This window comes from Engystomops pustulosus, chromosome 2 (assembly GCF_040894005.1).
Source record: "Engystomops pustulosus chromosome 2, aEngPut4.maternal, whole genome shotgun sequence".
Classification (NCBI taxonomy): Eukaryota; Metazoa; Chordata; class Amphibia; order Anura; family Leptodactylidae; genus Engystomops; species Engystomops pustulosus.
In genome coordinates, this window is record NC_092412.1 from 173733872 (window position 1) to 173756059 (window position 22188).

At 43.5% G+C, this 22188-nt stretch overlaps 1 protein-coding gene across 1 annotated transcript in view; it reads right to left on the minus strand.

Annotated features, from left to right (window-relative positions):
* The window catches only part of PRELP (proline and arginine rich end leucine rich repeat protein), an 82229-nt gene that overhangs the window by 36559 nt on the left and 23482 nt on the right, over positions 1 to 22188 (minus strand). The window contains exon 2 of the mRNA XM_072137313.1: positions 17372 to 18329. Within this exon, the coding sequence (XP_071993414.1) occupies positions 17372 to 18320 (949 nt within the window). The 5' untranslated portion in view covers positions 18321 to 18329. The remainder of the gene's footprint in view (positions 1 to 17371; positions 18330 to 22188) is intronic.

A 22188-nucleotide genomic window follows, 5' to 3' on the forward strand; every position in this document is an offset into this window, starting at 1 on the left:
CGATGAGGAGACACGGTTGTCAGACAGTGGTGAAGTTGTTGTCAGGGCAGGAAGTCCGAGGGGGGAGCAGACTGAGGGATCGGAGGATGATGAGGTGACAGACCCAAGCTGGATTGAGAGGCTGGGTGAACACAGTGCTTCTGAGACGGAGGAGAGTCCTCGACCAGAATAGGTTGGAAGAGGCAGTGGTGGGGCCAGACGGAGAGGCAGGGCCAGAGCAGGTGCATCAGCGCCAAATGTGTCACGTAGTGAAGCTCCCGTGGCGAGGGCTCCCGCGGCGAGGGCTAGATTTTCAGAAGTCTGGAGGTTCTTTAAGGAAACACCGGATGACTGACGGACTGTGGTGTGCAACCTTTGCCAAACCAGGATCAGCAGGGGTTCCACCACTACTAGCTTAACTACCACCAGTATGCGCAGGCATATGAATGCTAAACACCCCACTCAGTGGCACCAAGCCCGTTCACCTCCGGCCGTGCACACCACTGCTCCTTCCCCTGTGTCAGCTGATAGTCAGCCCCCTGCCCAGGACCCTGGCACAAAAACCCCATCGTCGCCTCCACGATCCTCCACAGCATCCACCAGCGTTCAGCTCTCCATACCCCAGACGCTGAAACGGAAAAGGAAATATAGTGCAACCCACCCGCACGCCCAAGCCCTTAGTGTCCACATCTCCAGATTGCTTAGCCTGGAGATGCTGCCCTATAGGCTAGTAGAGACCGAGGCCTTTTGCAACCTCATGGTGGCGGCCACCCCTCGGTATTCGGTCCCCAGCCGCCACTACTTTTCCCGATGTGCCGTCCCAGCCCTGCACCAGCACGTGTCAGACAACATCATCCGTGCCCTGACCAACGCCGTTTCTGACAAGGTCCACCTGACCACGGACACGTGGACGAGTGCTGCCGGGCAGGGCCACTATATATCGCTGACGGCACATTGGGTTAACTTGGTGGAGGCTGGGACCGAGTCTGACCCTGCGGCTGGTCATATACTGCCGACGCCGAGGATTGCGGGGCCTACCTCGGTCCAGGTCTTTCAGGCCTACTATGCCTCCTCCTCCTCCCACCCCTCCTCCACCTCCTCCTCCGAACTACCATCCGTGGGCATGGCGCCATCAGTCGGTAGCTCTAGGCACAGCAGCAGTGCCGTCGCTAAGCGACAGCAGGCGGTGCTCAAACTGCTGAGCCTAGGCGATAAAAGGCACACCGCCCAAGAGCTATTACAGGGCATCACGGCGCAGACTGATCTGTGGCTGGCACCGCTGAACCTGAAGCCAGGCATGGTTGTGTGTGACAACGGCCGTAACCTGGTGGCGGCTCTGCAACTCGGCAGACTGACACATGTGCCATGCCTGGCCCATGTGTTAAATCTCATAGTTCAGCGTTTCCTCAAGACATACCCCAATCTGTCTGATTTGCTCACGAAGGTGTGCCGCATCTGTGCGCATTTCAGGAAGTCCAGCACAGATGCTGCCACTCTCAGGGCAGCGCAGCGCCGCCTCCAACTGCCCGCTCACCGACTGTTGTGCGACGTGCCCACGAGGTGGAAGTCAACATTAACCATGTTATCCAGAGTTTACCAGCAGCGCAGAGCGATTGTAGACTGCCAGATGTCAACTTCCACCAGAACTGGTAGTCAGGTCAGTCAGCTTCCTCAAGTCTACAATGAGGAGTGGACGTGGATGTCTGATATCTGTCAGGTGCTGAGTAACTTTGAGGAGTCAACACAGATGGTCAGTGGCGATGCCACCATCATCAGCCTCACCATCCCGCTGCTTGGCCTGTTGAAAAACTCTCTGATCAGCATGAAGTCGGAAGCTTTGCGCTCGTCACAAGAGACGGGGGAAGAAGATTCCCTTGTTGATAGCCAAAGCACCCTTAGGTCTGTTTCTCAGCGCATATCGGAGGAGGTGGAGGTGGAGGAGGATGAGGAGGAAGAGGAAGAGAATGTTGGCGAGACACAAGAGGGGACCATTGTTGAGTCCTTCACTGTTCAGCGTGTATGGGCAGAAGAAGAGGAGTTGGAGGAGTTGGAGGAGGAGGAAATGGACAGTCAGGCCAGTGAGGGGAGTGAATTCTTACACGTTGGTACTCTGGCGCATATGGCAGATTTCATGCTAGGCTGCCTATCCCGTGACCCTCGCGTTCAAAGAATTTATTCCAGCACCGATTACTGGGTATTCACTCTCCTGGACCCACGGTACAAGCAAAATTTTTCCACTCTCATCCCTGGAGAGGAAAGGAGTGTGAGAATGCATGAATACCAGCAGGCCCTGCTGCACAAGCTGAAACACTATTTCCCTTCTGACAGCGCTAGCGGCAGAGTGTGTAGTTCTGCGGGACAAGTAGCGAGGGAGAGTAGGCGAGCAGGCAGCTTGTCCAGCACTGGCAAGGGTACGCTTTACAAGGCTTTTGCCAGCTTTATGTCACCCCAGCAAGACACTGTCACCTGTCCCCAGTCTCGGCAGAGTAGGGCTGATCTTTACAGAAAGATGGTGAGGGAGTACGTAGCTGACCATACCATCGTCCTAAATGATCACACAGCTCCCTACAACTACTGGGTTTCAAAGCTGGACATGTGGCACGAACTGGCGCTGTACGCCTTGGAGGTTCTTGCCTGCCCTGCCGCTAGCGTGTTGTCCGAGCGGGTTTTCAGTGCAGCTGGTGGCATCATCACCGATAAGCGTACACGCCTGTCGACCAACAGCGCTGACAGGCTGACGCTTATTAAGATGAATAAAGCCTGGATTTCTCATAATTTCCAATCTCCACCAGGTGAAGGAAGCTCAACCTGAATAATTTATCCACTCCTCCTCCTCCTCATTTTCCTCCTTCTCCTCCTCTTTGTACACTAAAGCAGAGAAAACTGGCTATTTTTTGACAGGGCCCACTGGCTCTAGCTATAGTACTTTATGCATTTAATTTTTCTGGAGGGCCACCTACCCGGTCCTCTGTTTTAAACAATTTTTGGGAGTGCCACATACAGGCACTCAATCTATTCAATTTTTCTGGAGGGCCACCTACCTGCTCCTCTGGTTTGAAAACTTTTTTGGACTGCCACATACAGGCACTCGATCTATTTCATTTTTCTGGAGGGCCACCTACCTGCTCCTCTGGTTTGAAAACTTTTTTGGACTGCCACATACAGGCACTATCCAAATTAAATTGTCTCCATAGCAGCCTCCACACGTTGTCTCCATTGCTACCTCCAAAAGTCGTCCATATAGCTGCCTCCATACATCGTCCCCTTATCAAACGAGGTGTGTCAGGCAGAAATTTTGGTTGTTTTCATGGATTCCACATCAAAGTTGTTAACTTTGTCGCCACCCTGCTGTGTTATCCACAAAATATACTGGCAAACTTTTACCATTTATGGATATTATTTCAGCGCTTCTTGCGCATCTGTTTACATTCCCCTCACCTGCCATATCCCAAACTTATAAGAACGCTACTACACTTAACTTGGTGCAGGCTGGGACCGAGTCTGACCCTGGGGCTGGTCATATACTGCCGACGCAGAGGATTGCGGGGCCTACCTCGGTCCAGGTCTCAAAGGCCTACTATACCTCCTCCTCCTCCCACCCCTCCTCCACCTCCTCCTCCTCCGAATTACCATCCGTGGCCATGGCGCCATCAGTCGGTAGCTCTAGGCACAGCAGCAGTGCCGTCGCTAAGCGACAGCAGGCGGTGCTCAAACTGCTGAGCCTAGGCGATAAAAGGCACACCGCCCAAGAGCTATTACAAGCCATTCCACATCAAACTTGTTAACTTTGTCGCCACCCTGCTGTGTAATCCACAAAATATACTGGCAAACTTTTATCATTTACCGATATTATTTCAGCGCTTCTTGCGCATCTGTTTACATTCCCCTCACCCGCCATATCCTAAACTTATAAGAACGCTACTACACTTGATCTTATACAAAAGGTTCTTAGAAGTGCTGTTTGGGGAGTAGCCTAGAGGCAGGGGCTTGGATTGGCGAAAGCTCGCCTGGAAGCGGAGCGCCAGCTCCATGCCAAGATCCAACTAACATAGTTTTAACTGCAGCACCTTTAATCTACTACTAGTTCACTGCCTCCATACATGGTCCCCTTATCAAACGAGCTGTGTCAGGCAGAATTTTGGGTTGTTTTCATGGCTTCCACAACAAACTTGTTAACTTTGTCGCCACCCTGCTGTGTAATCCACAAAATATACTGGCAAACTTTTATCATTTACCAATATTATTTCAGCGCTTCTTGCGCATCTGTTTACATTCCCCTCACCCGCCATATCCTAAACTTATAAGAACGCTACTACACTTGATCTTATACAAAAGGTTCTTAGAAGTGCTGTTTGGGGAGTAGCCTAGAGACAGGGGCTTGGATTGGCGAAAGCTCGCCTGGAAGCGGAGCGCCAGCTCCATGCCAAGATCCAACTAACATAGTTTTAACTGCAGCACCTTTAATCTACTACTAGTTCACTGCCTCCATACATGGTCCCCTTATCAAACGAGCTGTGTCAGGCAGAATTTTGGGTTGTTTTCATGGCTTCCATGTTAACTTTGTCGCCACCCTGCTGTGTAATCCACAAAATATACTGGCAAACTTTTATCATGTACCGATATTATTTGAGCGCTTCTTGCTCACCTCCTTTGGTTCCTCTCTGCCACCCATTGGTTTGAAGCCTGAGTCCATTTAGGGTATGTCGCCATGCCACTCTCTAGCCTGCCGCTGCTGCCGCTGCCTCTGCATGCCGTCCCCTATAGTGTCAGGGTCAATTATTGGATGTTTTAGATGCTATCTAGCTTCATTCTGTCACTCTGTCATGGCCATGCTGTTGCCCATAATTTTGGCATAATGGTGCGATTAAGCAGCCTCAGAGGCATCCATGCATGCTGCCCCTGCTGTTTCCTGTCCATTTCCGTGGTGTTTCCATCCTTTTCTGAGGTTCCCAGGTGTTTGGCCAAGCTTCCTTGTGCAGAGCCTTGGTCCCCTTGAAAAAAGCTTGAGTCTCCCATTGACTTCAATGGGGCTCGTTATTCGAGACGAGCACTCGAGCATCGGGAAAAGTTCGTCTCGAATAACGAGTACCCAAGCATTTTAGTGCTCGCTCATCTCTAGTAAGGACTGATGCATCTACTTTCAACATTTCACATATGATTGTAATGTGGTGGAATTTTTGCTCTTTGGTTCAACAATTGTTCATCTGTTCCACATCTTTGACATAATTCTTTTTATTTGTGGCAACTTCTTGCAAGGGATATAATTGTTGGGTTTTCTATATCACCAGCAGGGGCGGACTGGGAATTTAAAGTGGCCCTGGAAAAAACTGTAAAAGTGGACCCATTCTGTGGGTGGGGTCAAAACAAGTGGGTGTGGCCTTGTGATGTGGGTGGAGTTACTAAACTCCATAACAACTGTTTATAGATGGTCTAAATCAACATGTACACTGCAGAAAAAGAGACTTATACTGCCTCCTTGTAAAGGAATAACACTTCTATTTTAAGAGCAAACAACTTAATACTGCCATATATGTACACTAAAAACATACTACAATACCTTCTCTAAACAAGAATGTAACTACTATAATACTGCCCCTAAGTAAAATGTACTGTAATACTGCCCCCTATGTTCAAGAATATAACTACTAGAATACTGCCCCCTATGTACAAGAATATAACAACTATAATACTGCCCCCATTGTACAAGAATATAACTACTATAATATTTCCCCCTATGTACAGGAATATACCTACTATAATACTACCCCCTATGTACAAGAATATAACTACTATAATACTGCCCTTATGTACAGGAATATAACTACTATAATACTGTCCCCTATGTACAAGAATATAACTACTATAATACTGCCCCTATGTACAAGAATATAACTACTATAATACCGTCCCTTATGTACAGGAATATAACTACTATAATACCGTCCCCTATGTACAAGAATATAACTACTATAATACTGCTCCTATCTACAAGAATATAATTACTATAATACTGCCCCCTATGTACAAGAATATAATTACTATAATACTGTCCCCTATGTACAGCAATATAACTACTATAATAGATAAGAGCAAAAGAAAAACACAAGCGGTAACGGCTGTCCCCTCCTGGAGATAATGGAAGTTCACGGCAGTCACACTGCCAGGTGCACGGAAATCCCCAGAACCCAAGAACCCAAGACATATTTGTAAGAAAGGAAAAAATATTTTGCAAACGATGGGGAATCCAGCATCCAAAAAGTATAAAGAAAGAAAAACTGTTAAGACATGATCAAAAATTTAATATTTCCAAGTTAAAAAATTACATGTAGTCAAAAAAAAGCATGGACACAAAAAAAGTTACGTTTCTCTCCGACTAGTAATATGGACTTGTACCAGACAATTAAAGATATATGAATAAATTTATAAGACTCTTGACTGTCAAAAAACATTTTTTCAAGGAACAATCTGATGAACCGATATCGGATACACATCTTCCCATTCCCCTAGTTAACAGCAGGGGCCAGGAGAAATTTAGCTCTAGGAATTCTCTCAACGAACATTCTACTCTTCTTAACCTCTTGGATCTAGACAAATCAAGAATACGATACTATACTTAACACCTCTCACCTTGTCTCCACAAAAAATCCTTCCTTTTATCCTATCAGTGCCCGCACAAATGAGATGGATATGTTTCAAGAAAGCGTTGAGAAAAATACTATCCAATCATTCTATTAGTACATCCACAACGCAGAACTTAACTAAATCTGAACAAAGGGCAATCGCACAACTCAAAAGAAATCCGAACATCTCCATACGCCAGGCCGACAAAGGAGGGTCGGTTATTGTCCTCGACAAAGAACTGTACCAACGAGAAGTGGAGAATATGCTGAAACTGTCCAAAGATCCTACTGAAAAAATTGCTGCTTGTCTTAAGTCACTTCTAAATGAGGGAATACACCTAGGCATACTTGACACAAACACAGCAGAGTATCTTTTTCCCACTGATTCGGTTATACATTCTTTTTATGCTCTCCCCAAATCACATAAGAAAGGGTTTCCTCCCCCATTTAGACCAATTGTATCCAGTGTTGGATCTTTAAATGAAAAGTTGGGTGGATGGCTAGACAAACACCTACAGCCACTAGTTCACAGGTTACCTGGTTTTATCCAGGATTCTAAATCGGTGCTTAATACCATGCAAAATTTTGATTGGTTAGACACCTTTGGGTGGCTGACATGCGATGTCACCGCATTATACACCTCTATCCCGCATAATCTGGCATCTGTGGCATTACAATACCACTTACAGAAATAGAACAATTATCATGTTACGTTACAGGATTACATCATTTCGGTTCTTTCTTATTTACTGTCTAATAACTTTTTTATGTTCAACAACAAATTTTGCATTCAAAAACTAGGGTGTCCCATGGGGGCTAGTTTCTCCCCCTCCCTAGCAAATTTGTATTTGGCATTATGGGAAGAGCAATTTCTATTCAATCCTGATAACCCACATGTATCCAATATTTCCTGGTATGGAAGGTACATAGACGACTGTCTCCTGGTCTGGATTCGGACCAGGAGGCAGTCGTCCCCTTTATTGAATACATTAATGCCAACCCCTTCAATCTTAAATTCACCCATGATTATTATAGGGAACAAATAGCTTTTCTTGATATCCTTCTGACTGGCGACACAATCAATCATAAGGTGCAAACCTCACTGTTTCGCAAAAAAACATCTGGCAACACCTTATTACATGCAACTAGTTGCCACGCTCCACATACCATTAAAAATCTCCCAATTGGAGAGTACATAAGAGCCAGGAGGTTGTGCACATTAGATTCTCATTATATGCAAGAATGTAAAACCATTACCCGCAGGCTCAGATCGAGGGGCTATACTAAAAATTCTTGCAAGAGAGCTATCGGAATTGTAAATAGCAAACCACTCTCAACATACCTGGAATCTAAACCTAAATGCTTAGAACAAAAATCTAAAGTTACATTTAGCACTCAATATAGTGCTCAATTCTATGCCATTACCGACATTATAAAGAAACATCTGCCCATCCTAAACCATGAGCCTATCTTAAAAAAGATCATATCAGAAGGCATTTCATTTGTGTCAACCAGGGCTAGAACATTGGGGGATATATTATCACCAAATACTTTTGTGCAAAACAAATCCAAAAGTACGTGCCATGACGTCAGCCGCTTGCCAACGTCATGGTCTGTGCGACGCCGGCCCGTACGGAGCTGTCACCACGGCCGGACTGGATCAAGTAGTGGCGCAGCGTTGGGGTGTTGGAAAGGTGAGTTTCATGTGTTTTTAATTTTTCACGGTTCCCGCCAGTACAGCAAACGGCCCACCGGGATTTCTCCCGGTGGGTCTTATGGCCAGTCCGTCCCTGATCACCAGGAAGAGCAAAAATAAAATTATTTTTTAAGTATATAAATGATAAGAAACTAAAAACGGAGAGTGTGGGAATAACATGGGGGTCATAGTGGAAGAGATGAGAAAAGGGCCAATCTACTGAATGTCGCTTTAGGGACTGTCTTTACCGAGGAAAATACCCTGCTGGAAGATACAATGAGGAATGATGTAAATTCTCTTTGGAATGTCAACAGTTTAACCTAGGAAGAGGTACGGCGCCGCCTCTCAACCACTAAGATAGATAAATCACCAGGGCCAGATGGCATATAACCCCGGGTTCTGCATGAACTATGGACCGTGATAGACAGACCGTTACCTTTAATATTTGAAGATTCCCTAAGGACTGGTTATGTTCCACAGGACTGACGCATAGCAAATGTGGTCCCAATATACAAAAAAGGATGAAAAGCGATCCTGGAAACTACAGACCTGTAAGTCTAACTTCTGTGTTGGGGAAAATATTTGAGGGGTTTGTTAGAGATGCTATCCTGGAGTATCTCACTGTACATAACCCAGCGTCAGCATCGGTTTATGAGAGATCGGTCTTGTCAGACTTATTTGATTTCTGGTTTCTACGAGGAAACCAATCAACTGTGGATTTTGTATATCTGGACTTTTCAAAGGCATTTGACACCATTCCGCATAAAAGGTTGGTACATAAAATGGGACTGCTAGGACTAGGAGAAAATCTGTGTATTTGGGTAAGTAATTTGCTTAGTGATAGAAAACAGAGGGTCATCATTAATGACATATTCTCATATTGGACCAACATGGGGAGAGAAAAAAAACCTGTATTCAACACCTGTTCACACATGGTGAGACTTTTTCCTGTTCACATGGTGCGGTGTTGCATGGTGTTCGCTGCTTCTGTTGTGCGGTGCTGGTGGGGACCCGGGCCTGGAGCCATGGGGGCTATGCCTGCCAGTACGGGTGCTGGGGGGCAACCGGGTCTTGGTCCCTGCCGGCGCTGTGCTGCAGCGGTGGTGGACGCAATGTGATGCTGCACACAATAGCGTAGGGACCCACCAAAAAGAGGTCACCTTGAAGTGGTTGGTGGGCTTATACAATTTGATCAAAATGTAACTAAGAGCCTCGAGTTCGTGACATAATGTAGCCTAGCTATAAGTCTATAATGGCAAGACAATTTTCAGCTATACAATGCACGACGACGAAGATACAGATCACTCGCCACCTCTTCAGCTTCCAGTATGGAAGGGGAATACCAAGAACAGCAGGCTTCTGTTTTTTTAGGTACAAATCGAGGACGTCAACCAAGAGGAAGACGAGGAGGGGCAAGAGAAAACAACCTAGATCAACCACCAACAATGGGAACTCGATCCCAGGTAGGGACCCTTCACCCATCATACACCAGCTCCCCGATAGGGACTCGTCACTCATAGTAAACATCTCTTCCATATCCCTCAGTCCTGCTGAACTCCTTCTCCTCCAGAAAGGTCTATCCTTTTGTCCGTCTTAAATATGATACCTTTTCCCTAGACATGGATTTGCAAAGGTTTTATAGAAACTTAAGACTCAAAGCCCATTTTTCTGATACTACATACACAGAGAATCCCAGAAACCCGGTGAACCCTGTGAACCAGACGCATCCCATCAATCTTAGAAATTTTGGCCTTAGAAATAAGAGCACATACATGCCTCCCAAAAATTCACATGCAGTCGAAACCTTTATCTCCCTTGTTGAGAGAGACGTTACCCAATTCAGACACAACATCAACACCAATAGAATGCATGCATCTAACAACTTTTCTAGTACTGACAAAACAGCCCTACTTCACCTTATGTCCAATAAGGAAATCATCAAACCGGCAGATAAGGGGGGTGCGGTGGTGATTCAGGATAAGAACAAGTACATTAATGAAATCTGTCCCAACTCAGTGACACTACTATCTACCACAAACTTGAGAGAAATCCCACTGGCAGAATTGCTACTGCCATACAAAAAACAAAAATACAATGCATTGGGCATTATCGACTGGGATGTACGCACCTTCCTGACCAAAACTATTCCCATTACTCCGGTCATTTATACATTACCCAAAATCCACAAAAACCTAACCAACCCTCCAGGGCGCCCTATTGTAGCTTCCTCAGATTCCATCCTCTCACCACTCTCCATCCTCCTAGAAAAAATCCTCACTCCACTAGTTAAAACTACTACATCCTTCCTCCACGACACATCCGAATTTCTGAAACTTATCAAAGACATCCACAAAATTGATCCTGACACCATTTTGGTTACATTTGATGTAAACAGCCTATACACTTCCATTAAACACGACCTAGGCATCAGAGCAGTACAAAAATTACTTGAATCCCACAAATATCCACAACTCGAAATAGAATTCATTATAGATCTACTCAAGTTAGTACTGACTGAAAACTTTTTCATGTTTCAAGATAATTACTACGTCCAAAGGCAGGGTACTGCCATGGGTTCCAACGTGGCCCCTCCATATGCGAACACATATATGGCCGATTTTGAAGAAACCTTCATTTACCATAATCCTTTGTTCATCCAACATTGCCAAATTTGGAAAAGATATATTGATGATGTGTTCTGCATATGGAGGGGCCCGGAGAATTCACTCTTAGAGTTTTTGACATACCTTAACTCTAATCGCCCAGAATTGCAATTCACCATCCATCACGACCTCACGAAAATTCAGTTCCTTGACACACTTGTCATTAAAAGTGAGGACGGCACTTTATGGTCCGATATATATACAAAACCCACAGACCGTAATAACTTGCTTCACTTTTCCAGCTACCATCTTGAATCCACCAAACGTTCCCTACCTTTTTCCCAATACAACAGGGTTGAACGCATTGTCAGTAGACCAGAACTTGTCGATGCTAGATTAGAAGAAATGAAGACTAAAGTTTGTTAATAGGGGTTATCCGCACAACACCCTAGACCAGTACAAATCGAGACAGTCACGTCAACAACGGCACAAGCAACCACGTATTCCATTTGTACACTCATACCACCCGTTTGCCTATAAAATCCATCAATCCATTAGGAAACATTGGTCCATCTTACACAAAGGTCACCCATCCGTTACAGAATTCCAGCAACTATTCCTCCCATGTTTCAAGAGGCCCCCCAACTTGAAAGATAAATTAGTTAAAGCCGACATAGGGACTACTTCCAAAACTTCTAGACAATCGTTTCTGCGGACACCCAAAAGGGGTACATTCCCATGCTTACACTGTGCTCAATGCACTAACATTCAGAGAGGAGACTCATTCACACATCCACTATCAGGTAAACGTTACCCCATCAAAGGCTACTACACGTGTGACACTGATTACTGTGTTTACCTCATCAAATGCCCATGTGGCCTGGCATACATAGGGGAAACTACCCAGCGCATCCGCGATCGGATATGTAAGCACAAGTCCACTATTCGCCTTAACAACACGTTACTCCCCATACCTGCTAATTTCCTAGAAGCTAGACATTCCATAAATCAACTTAAATTATCGAACACGTTGAAATGCCAAGGAGAGGAGGGGATCGAGTTGTACTATTAAAGAAGCGTGAATCTTACTGGATTCACACATTACAAATCTTACTGGATTCACACATTACAATTTTTCATCTTTTCTTTATTTTTATTTTTATAATTTTCCTTTCATCTACCTTAATTTTCTATTAATTTTTATTCTTCATCATTATCTCTTTCCCCTTCATGTACATTATGCCTCAAAATCCATTCTATACCCACAGCCATCATCGATGCCCAACATTCACCATAATTTTTCTCTTTCATTTTTACACCATGCCCCGATATGATCTACAACCCGGTACCTTCTCCCACTCTGTACTATATTTTTTTTTGCGTTCCATACCTGGAACGCGGTTACCGCAATTCCGGATACCTCAGAGACTACTGCGCATGTCCGCGCTTGCGTACCAGCAAATGGAGCGCAACTATGACAACTTCCGGTCCTATACCGGAAGTTGCTGGCACAATACTGGAAGTACACTCCCACAATGACGGCTTGGACTTTAAATAGCCGCCGCCAGCAGGAGGAGACCAGTGCCACACTCCACTAAGCGGCACAGACCGCTATTCCTTCAGGGCAGCGCTACATTGCTATATGCATACCTCCCTTCACTGATACCATTTTACAGACTGGTAAGCTGACCTCTTTCCTTTGCATTGTATTTCCCACAGGTGTTTACTTTAAGATTGGACCAGATATGCCTTTCATGAACCTATAAAGACCATTGTATCTATAGCCATTACTTGTCTTTAGCATTGCTTGTTACTCCATGACAACTGCAAATGTTGTACTATAATACCTATTTTGGAGCTTGCTCCCTCTTTATTTTACCGCATTTTGATGTCAATATCGCAAAATATTTGTGACTCGTTTGTATATATGTAAATAGCTTTTTTGGTGTTTATATAACATTCCTGATGCACTTCTTTTTTGTACTATACTCCACAGAGTTTGATAAAGGTCTATTGTTAACCGATACGTCACGTATAATAGTTTGTATCAATAAAAAATTCCCTGCAACCTATACAGTGTGACTGGAGTCCAAGATTTTCTTACACTATATGGGATTGGGACCCTCTCCAGAGCACCTGCATTGAATACTTGATCAAGGTGTGCAGCCTAAATCCAATTTTTAAACATAATGTAGCCTAGAGGCAGTAGATCATTGTGTGATGTGTGGATGTGCGGTCCAGTTCTTTTTCTCTCCTCATGTTGGTTTAGTATATTCTATCCCTTCATTTATTTTGTTTTTTGCCTGGTACCAGCACTCCACCCCATTCAACCCAGGTGCTTTTAAATTAGCAGGAGACTGCATATAGGGACCGCCTACTTCTTCTCAGCTAGCGCCTGAGACTACATGGAACAGTGAGTATTCAACACCTGTTCACACATGGTGAGCCTTTTTCCTGTTCACATGGTGCGGTGTTGCATGGCGTTCGCTGCTTCTGTTGTGCGGTGCTGGTGGGGACCCGGGCCTGGAGCCATGGGGGCTATGCCTGCCAGTACGGGTGCTGGGGGGCAACCGGGTCTTGGTCCCTGCCGGCGCTGTGCTGCAGCGGTGGTGGACGCCATGTGATGCTGCACACAATAGCGTAGGGACCCACCAAAAAGAGGTCACCTTGTAGTGGTTGGTGGGCTTATACAATTTGATCAAAATGTAACTAAGAACCTCGAGTTCGTGATATAATGTAGCCTAGCGGCAGTAGATCAATGTGTGATGTGTGGATGTGTGGTCCAGTTCTTTTTCTCTCCTCATGTTGTTATTCTCATATTGGGTTGACATTACAAGTGGAGTGCCACAGGGGTCAGTATTGGGGCCACTTCTTTTTAATATTTTTTTATTAATGACCTTGTAGTGGGTTTACAGAGTCAAGTTTCAATATTTGCAGATGATACTATGCTGTGTAAAGTAATAAATACTGAGGTCGATAGTTTAGCATTACAGAGGGATTTGTGGAAGCTTGAGGGATGGGCAGAGAAATGGTTGATGAGGTTTAATGTAGATAATTGTAAAGTTATGCACTTGGGCCATGAAAACAAAAAGGTGGTATTGGTGGATGGTAAACTTAATTTTAGTGAACAGGGCCAGGCGGCTGCTGCTAAAGCAAATAAAATTATGGGATGTATCAAGGGAGGAATTGATTCTCATGATAAAGACATAGTTTTGCCCTTCTACAAATCCCTGGTCAGAACACACATGGAATATTGTGTACAGTTTGAAGCACCAGTGTATCAAAAGGACATAGTAGAACTGGAATGGGTGCAGAGGAGAGCCACCAAGATTATTATTAGGGGAATGGGGGGATTAGAATACAATGAAAGATTACAAAATTTGGGATTATTCAGTTTTGAAAAAAGACGACTGAGGGGAGACCTCATTACAATGTACAAACACCTGAACGGACAGTACGAGGATCTCTCCAAAGATCTAGGCCTGTGGCGAGGACAAGGGGGCATCCCCTATGCCTAGAGGAGAGGCGATTCTACCATCAACATAGACAAAGGTTCTTTACTGTAAGAGCAGTGAGACTGTGGAACTCCCTGCCGCTGGAGGAGATTTTTGGAGCATTTAAATGATACAAAGTTGTTGAAGAGATCTAAAACAGAACAAGAACTTGGAAATCAAAACAAACATATCTCTAATGTAGCCAAACACTTCTTCGATTGACATCAGGGGAGAACTGATTATGTAGAGGTATTTGCCATAGAACATGTACCTAATCCAATAAGAGGAGGCAATTTTAAGGGAGTGAGGAGCCTTCTGGAACTTTCATCTGGGTACAAGATTCCCAGCAGGGTTAAATCATAAAAATAAAGTTCGGCATGTGCTGGGTTCGGTACTACTGCAAGTGCGTGGAGTCTGTTGCCCCATAGTAACAGGACGCGGGGCTCTCGACACATGTGAGTGGTTTTTCAACCCAGCAAACCGATGTAGAGCCCTTGTGCTTTGGTCTATGTTCACAAATATCGATTTGTACCATAGAAACTGAATAATAAAAAAGAATGGGAATAGAACGTATTGGTTAGTTTATCCCATATGTGGAAATAGGCTGCTTGAACTTAAGATATGGAAAATACATACAGTGTTATAGAATGTTGTACAAATTCTAGATAAAAGGTTGTGGTTTTTAATGGTAGTATGAATACAGAGTTAGAATTATAGGATGATTGTCATCCAGTCCGAGTATAGGCTCCAATCAGGGCAGCTCCTTTTTAGTAGTTATAAGTGTTTGGGTCACACAGTGTGTTATAAGCATGACGAAAGACACATTGTGTGTTAGAAACGTGTTGCTCATTTTAAAGCGGTCACTAAATGGAGAATGTTGGAAAGATGGTCCTTAACCCCTCAAGGACGCAACCATTTTATAGCTGAAGGCTCAGACCCATTTTTTGTATTCTGACTTGCGTCGCTTTTTATGGTTATAACTTTTGAAGACTGTTACTTATCAAAGCGATTCTGAGATAGTTTTTTCCCCCACATGTTGTACTTCATTTTAGTGGTAAATGTTGGATGATAAGATGTTGAAAATTTAGGAACTTTTTTCGAGGGCAGTAGTAGAAAAGCATCATATATGTACTGGATTTTTCACCTTTTTTTTTTTGGGGTGTTCACCGTGTAGCCTAATAATCATGTTATCTTTATTCTATGGGTCAGTACGATTACGGGAATACAATACATGAATATTTTTTCTTGCATTTTACTAAATTTTTCAAGAAAAATCCTAATGTGGGAAAAATCTATCATTTTTGCATTGCTGTCTTCCAAGAGGCATAACATTTTACATTTTTTGGCTATGGAGCTGGTTGATGGCTTGTTTTTTTGTGGGACATGTTGTACTTTGCAACAGTATCATTTTGGATTACATATGTTTTTTTATCACCTTTTATGGCAATTTTTGTGGGATTGAATAGGTAAAATCATAACTTTTGGCGGGTTTTTAACAGTTTTTAACGGCATTCATTGTGCGGGTTCAATAATTATTTACTTTTATTCTGCGGGTTGTTCGGCTATTAGTTACAGCTGGCACCCCATGTATCCCAATGCCGGTTCATCTCAGATCTTGAGCTGAACCGGCATCAGCTCTGCTTCCGATATATTGGAAACTGACCGCTAAGTCACTGCGCTCCGTGTCTGATATATCGGACAGAGAGCGCTAAGGGGTTAAATAAAGCATGAGTCATTGTTCCTAACAAGCTTGGTGATTTTTGTTCTGTCGCTGGATCAAGATAAAGCGTGTTCAAGTTTGTTTCCTCTTATCCAGGAGGGATCCTTTGGGATGACTTCACCTTCATGCGAGAAGACCAGTGAGCTTACTACATTTAGAACTGTTTGTTTGCATGCAAATGGGCCTGGGGGGCTGTTAGGGGGACTGATCATCTCCCTAGGAGTGTCTTGGAATATACTGAGCAATTGCAGCTGTAGCTTCTGCCTGGTAAGGCAACAGTTAACATTGCAATATGTGATTATCCAATGATGTTCTTGTAAACCAAGCTGCAAGGTGATTGGAGAGGTGCTACCACCTTACCAGGGGAGTATATAATCCCCTGCTGGGCAGAAGCACATTGTCACATCTTGGAGTCAGTCTTTTTCTAGAGTCTGCAGACAGAACCAGACCTCATGGTCTGTCTACTACAGCCACTGTCCTAATTCCAGGAACTTCAGGTGCCTCAGGCCTACTGCCCAGCACCCAGGGCAAGTCTGGAGACTTAAGCCGAGAACTTAGATCCACCACCCGGACTCAGTTCCATCTGCTCCAGCCCAGCCTAAACTTACTACCAGGCTGTATACAACCTTCCTGTGGACTGGGTCTTCATGACTCTTCCAGCTTGAGAATCTGCTGTAAATCATTTGGCCGTTGCCTGCTGTTCAATAAAGAACTGAAAGTTGATTTGCACAACGTTGCCTCCATCTGATCCATGGATATGGCTGCTTACCACCATGGGCTTCCCCATCCATCACCCAGAGATTCATCTTACAGACACCTCAGGGGTTGCCACATGGAGAAAACACTGCATTAGCGGAGGATCCTTTGCTTGGCCACTGCCACGGACTTCACAGAACATACAGACCAATCACTGAAGCCTCTGCACAGGGGCAGAGCACTTCTACTCCTGCCGGTCTTATGCCTGAGCATCGGCCTGACAGGAAGCAGCCCACCGAAACCTGTGCCCCTGTGCACTACTATAGGTCTGGCTCTGAAAGGCAATGCTCCTCACTGGGCCCCTGAAAGCCCGGGGACCCAGAGCACCTGCTCCCCCTGCCCTCTGGTAGCTAGCGCCCCTGTCATACAGTTATGCTGTAATGAAAAGTCTTTAATAAACAACAAGAAGAAAGTGTGTCAAAAAACCCTTATAGCACCACCAGTACACATAACATACATGATCTTAATATGTAAAATAAAATAATTGCACAAATCAGACTTACTTTCGATTATGTTGTCATTCATATAGAGGTGCTCCAGCTGGGGGCTGATAATTGGTACTGTTGTGAATCGGTTATGGGCTAATTGAAGAACCAAGAGACTGGAAATGTTAAAGGTATTTTTAGAAAGTCCTTTTTCTGAGAGCTGGTTATAATTGAGCCTTAGAAAAGCTAAATTGGGGAGATCTCTAAAGTAGTTTGTGGGAATTTCTTCTATATTATTCCTATCAAGAAATAGTTGATTTATGGAATCTGGTACAGTAGGAGGCATTTTCCTTAATATATTGTGCGCCAAGTTAAGTTGAATGAGATTCTTCAGACCTTTAAATGTATTCTTGTTAAAAACGTTATCACTTAACTTATTGTGATGCAAGTCCAACAAGATCAGATCGTCCATTTTGTTGAAGACACCAGCAGGAATTTTAGAAATCTGATTGCGGCTCAGACGAAGTTGCTCCAGGCTTGGAGGCAGATAAGTTGGTACTTCCTTTAACTGGTTTTTCTCCATATAAAGATATGTCAGGTTACCCATTTTCTCCAGAATTTTTTTGTCTACCTTTTTAATGCGGTTGTTATCAAGGTTGATCCATTGGATCTCACTGGCATTTTTGAAGGCATCTTCTGTTAGATCCTCAAGGAAGTTATTTTGCAGATAAACATACCTGGCACGAGAGGGTAGATTTGGCACTTTGCGTAAATTCCGACTATCACAATAAATTGTGGATGGAAAATCAGGCGGACAGAAGCATTCAAGAGGGCAATCAGGAAAAATTGATGGCGGTCCAGGTGGAAGCGGCGGAGGCAGCTCTGTGGGTTCTACAGGTTCTGGTGGAGGTGGGGTTGGTTTCTTAAGGGGACGGACTACTGTAGGCCGAGGTCTGCGTCTTTGACCATCTACTTTTATGACCAAAATTAAGACCAGAGTTAAAAGTAGAATTACCCAGGTTCTCATAGTCACCTCCTGCAATTAAAACATTAAAATAGTTAAATGTTCACATTTAATTTCAAAATTTTGAGCAATAACTGCTGTTCTCATACTAATGTGTACTAAGTACTAAGTTCTTAAAGGAAATCTACCATAAAACTCATGAACCAAAGACCCTTACTCATAAATCCGGGCACAGTGACTGTGGCAATCTTCTTATATTTGTTATCCATGGTGTCTGTCCCTCTACAATCAATTTTTAAAGCTCTGTTCCCTAACTGCAAGACACTAGAGAATGGCATTGTTCTCTTTACACAACCTAAATTTCATCACAATGGCAAAGCATTCTCCCACAGATAATAATATTCCATAATATGCTATGGAAAGTTGTAAAGTGGTAAACACTTTTCCGGACAGGACCTGTCAGACTGTCTTTTATTTTCTGGTAAACAGGTCTGGTTTCTCTCTTCAAAACAATTTCTACTATAGCTGCAAAAAATGATTAGCTTCTCTTTAGTTAGAGACATACAATCAGAAATATCGCTCAGTCTTCATATACACTTTCTACAGGTCTATACAGATACAAAACTAATAAACAGAATGTATATAACAAAACACTATAGATTTGCATGTTAACCCTTGAAAAAATCCAAATAGTAAAACTAAATGAGGGGGAGATTCAGTATGGCAATTTTTGAGCAGAGGAGGTGGGGAATGGGACAGGCAGTGGGGGGTGGGGGGGGGCAGAAGCATGAACGTCTGACCTGTTTCCTCTACTAAAGTCTCCATGGGAAAAACAGTGGAGACTATAGCAGATAACTCCATCTACCAGATCAGACAAGGTCTAAACAGGTCTGACCTGGTGGAGAATGAGCCCGTGTATAGTAAGTTGCTGGAGACTCTTAGAAGATACAGGTGCCAGAGAGCCTGCAGGGAAACTTTAATGAATTCCCCCCACTGGCTCCTACTACAGAAGCTGGAGCAGCATAGACTTAAGGAAATCTACTATCAAAATCAAACATGATAAACCAGGGACACTTGCTCATAGATCCAGACACAATGAGTGTGATAATCTTCTTATATTTGTTATCCATGGCCTCTTTCCTTCTAATATAAACTGTAAAATGATCATAAAACTATGCTAATAAGCAAGAAGGGCTCTACCAGAGCCCATCCGTGCTATAGCTGTACAGGCTGTTACACGGTCTCCCTTTCCCCGTTACTCAGTTACAACTGATTCCCTCTACCTGATGTAATCTCACTGCAGCAGAGGAAGTGCATAGCTCCCAACCGTCCCGATTTTGACGGGACTTTCCTGTTTTTCTTACCTCTGCCCCGCGTCACGGGCAGCTGTCAGATTGTCACGGATTTTCCCCCCAGGTCCCGCTGTGTCCCGGCGCTGTGTCCCCATAGTAAATACTTTGAAAGCCAAAACTGATAGTACAGAATGGCTTCTACAGACATCGGGAGGGAATCCTTTTCAGAGAAGTGTCAGGCTTAGCGGAGAGCAGGGACCACGTCATCAGCTTCAGATCAGCATCTGTCCATATATGGTCACTGCATCTCCTAGGCTTCCCCAGAGCAGACATCGGGCAGGGAATCCTTGTGTCGTCTTAGCTGAGAGAGCAGGGACACGTCATCAGACTCAGATCCCCATCTGTCCATATATGGTCTCCAGCGCTTCCCCAGACACAAGCTCTTTATTTAATTAAATTAACTAAAGTTTTGCCCAGGCTGAGATTCGAACCTGGGACCCTCTGCACTGTAGACAAGAGCCTTAACCAACTGAGCTATAAGTCCAGTGATACAGAGCTTTCTGGTAACTAAGAAGTGTTATCTGCCATTTACACTGTGACACAGACTAATGCACTGATATATAGAGAGGAATCTTCTCAGAGATTATTATTGTAATTATTGAGACTATTATTATTATTATTATTATTATAAATTTTATTATTTTTATTATTATGGAGATGATTATTAATAATAGTAAAAATAATAATAATCATCTCAATAATAATAATAATAATAATCTCCATAATAATAATAATAGTCTCAATAATTTCTGAGAAGATCCCTCCCTATATACCAAGGCATTAAATCTGTGTCACAGTGTAACAGTAGTCATAGTTCTTAGTTACCAAAATTCTACACCTAGATAATCACAGAGGTTATAGCTCAGTGGGTTGAGGCGCTGTGTCATTATTGTAAATGGACACTGCAGGTTCTGGGTGCAAATCCCAATGAGGATAATTTTTTATTATTTTTTTTATTGAGATGATTTTTATTATTATAATATGGCTAAAATGTGGGGCGTGGTCAGGGAGTGATTGGGGGTGTGGCTTAGGGGCTCCCCCTTTCCCTTTCACAAATGTTGGGAGGTATGGAAGTGTCAGGACACAATGGGAGGGGGGAAGTGTTCTTTGTGCACTGGGAATCTGCAGCATGGAAGGTCCCTGGTAATGCCCCTCAGGGCTCTTTTGGCTCATCAGCATAATTTTGCTAATTTGAATTTAGAAGGATGGAGGCCACAGATAATCCATTTAACTACCACAGTCACACTTGAATCTGAGTGTATACCACTGGTTTATCATGCTTGATTTTGATGGAAGATGATTTCAAATGTGTATGCACTATACCTCAGGCACATGGACAGTAAGGGTGAGTTCTACTTTCCTAGCTTAAGTGAACCCGTGAGACTCTAAAATGTTTTTCATATGAGCCATTTTCACACACAATTTCTGTGCTTTTCACGCACAAATGTTTTTTTTTTGCGTGTGAAACTCTACTTTTGCAAGGGACACTTGTGAAAAATTACCTATACAAGTCTATGAGAACACATCAAAGCGCATTCCACTCTGAGATGCATGTCATGCAATGCCATTGGACCAAGAGACACTAAACAAACTCTGAAAGAAAACTGATAGAAAACTGGTGGAAAATGTCAGTCTTTCACTGACCAAGCTTTAAAGGGCATCTACCACCAGGATGAAGAACTGTATGCAAATGAGCATGAGGAGCAGGCTCCATAAGTGTTAATTGTATTTATTAACTCTATGTAGTAGTTTTTTTTAATTTTTTTACATTTTTGTTCTGGGTGTTGTGCTTGGGTAAGGCATATTTCTGCCATCAAAATGTACATAGGTACCCCTTCTGTGTACACATTTTACTGTTTATTTATTGTTTTCTCCTGTGTGTAGGTCTGTGTGATATAAATGTAAAACATGTAGTGCTCTTCACAGCTGTTTGATTATTTTTATATAATTTCCATGTATTTTGCTATGTGGAAAACAAAAAATTATTGAAAAAATCCTAGACTTGCCATAAAGCTATAAGGTATACTATAGGTATACTATGCATACTTCAGACTAAAAGTTGGAGATCAAGATAAAGTTCAGGCGCCTTATAAAGTGTGCAAATGTTGTGTTAAGGATCTGGTTCAAGGGTAAAAATAAAGCTTACCATTATGGGATACCTATGGTATGGTGAGAACATAAGAGCCATAGTGACGACTATTACTTTTGCTCATGCAATGTGAAAGGGTAGAATTTCCAATCACAGCATTCGATTTCATACCCCCATCGTCACTCAGCAATTTGTCCCATCCACTATGGCACAGATATACCAGTACCCAAGGCCTCTGCTACATTGGAAGAGATAGCCCTGATGAAGGTGGAATAAAACCTGAGCGAGATGAATCAAGTTCTGTCTTTAAAGATGATACAAGACAAAAGTTTTTTTTTCCCATTCCCAAAACATATTTTCCATGAAAACAAGGGCTTACGAAGCCAAAAGAAGATCAGATCCTGACAGAGGGGGCACACACCAGTATGTGTCAGTGTGCTTGGTTTACAGTCATGGCCAAACGTTTTGAGAATGACACAAATATTATATT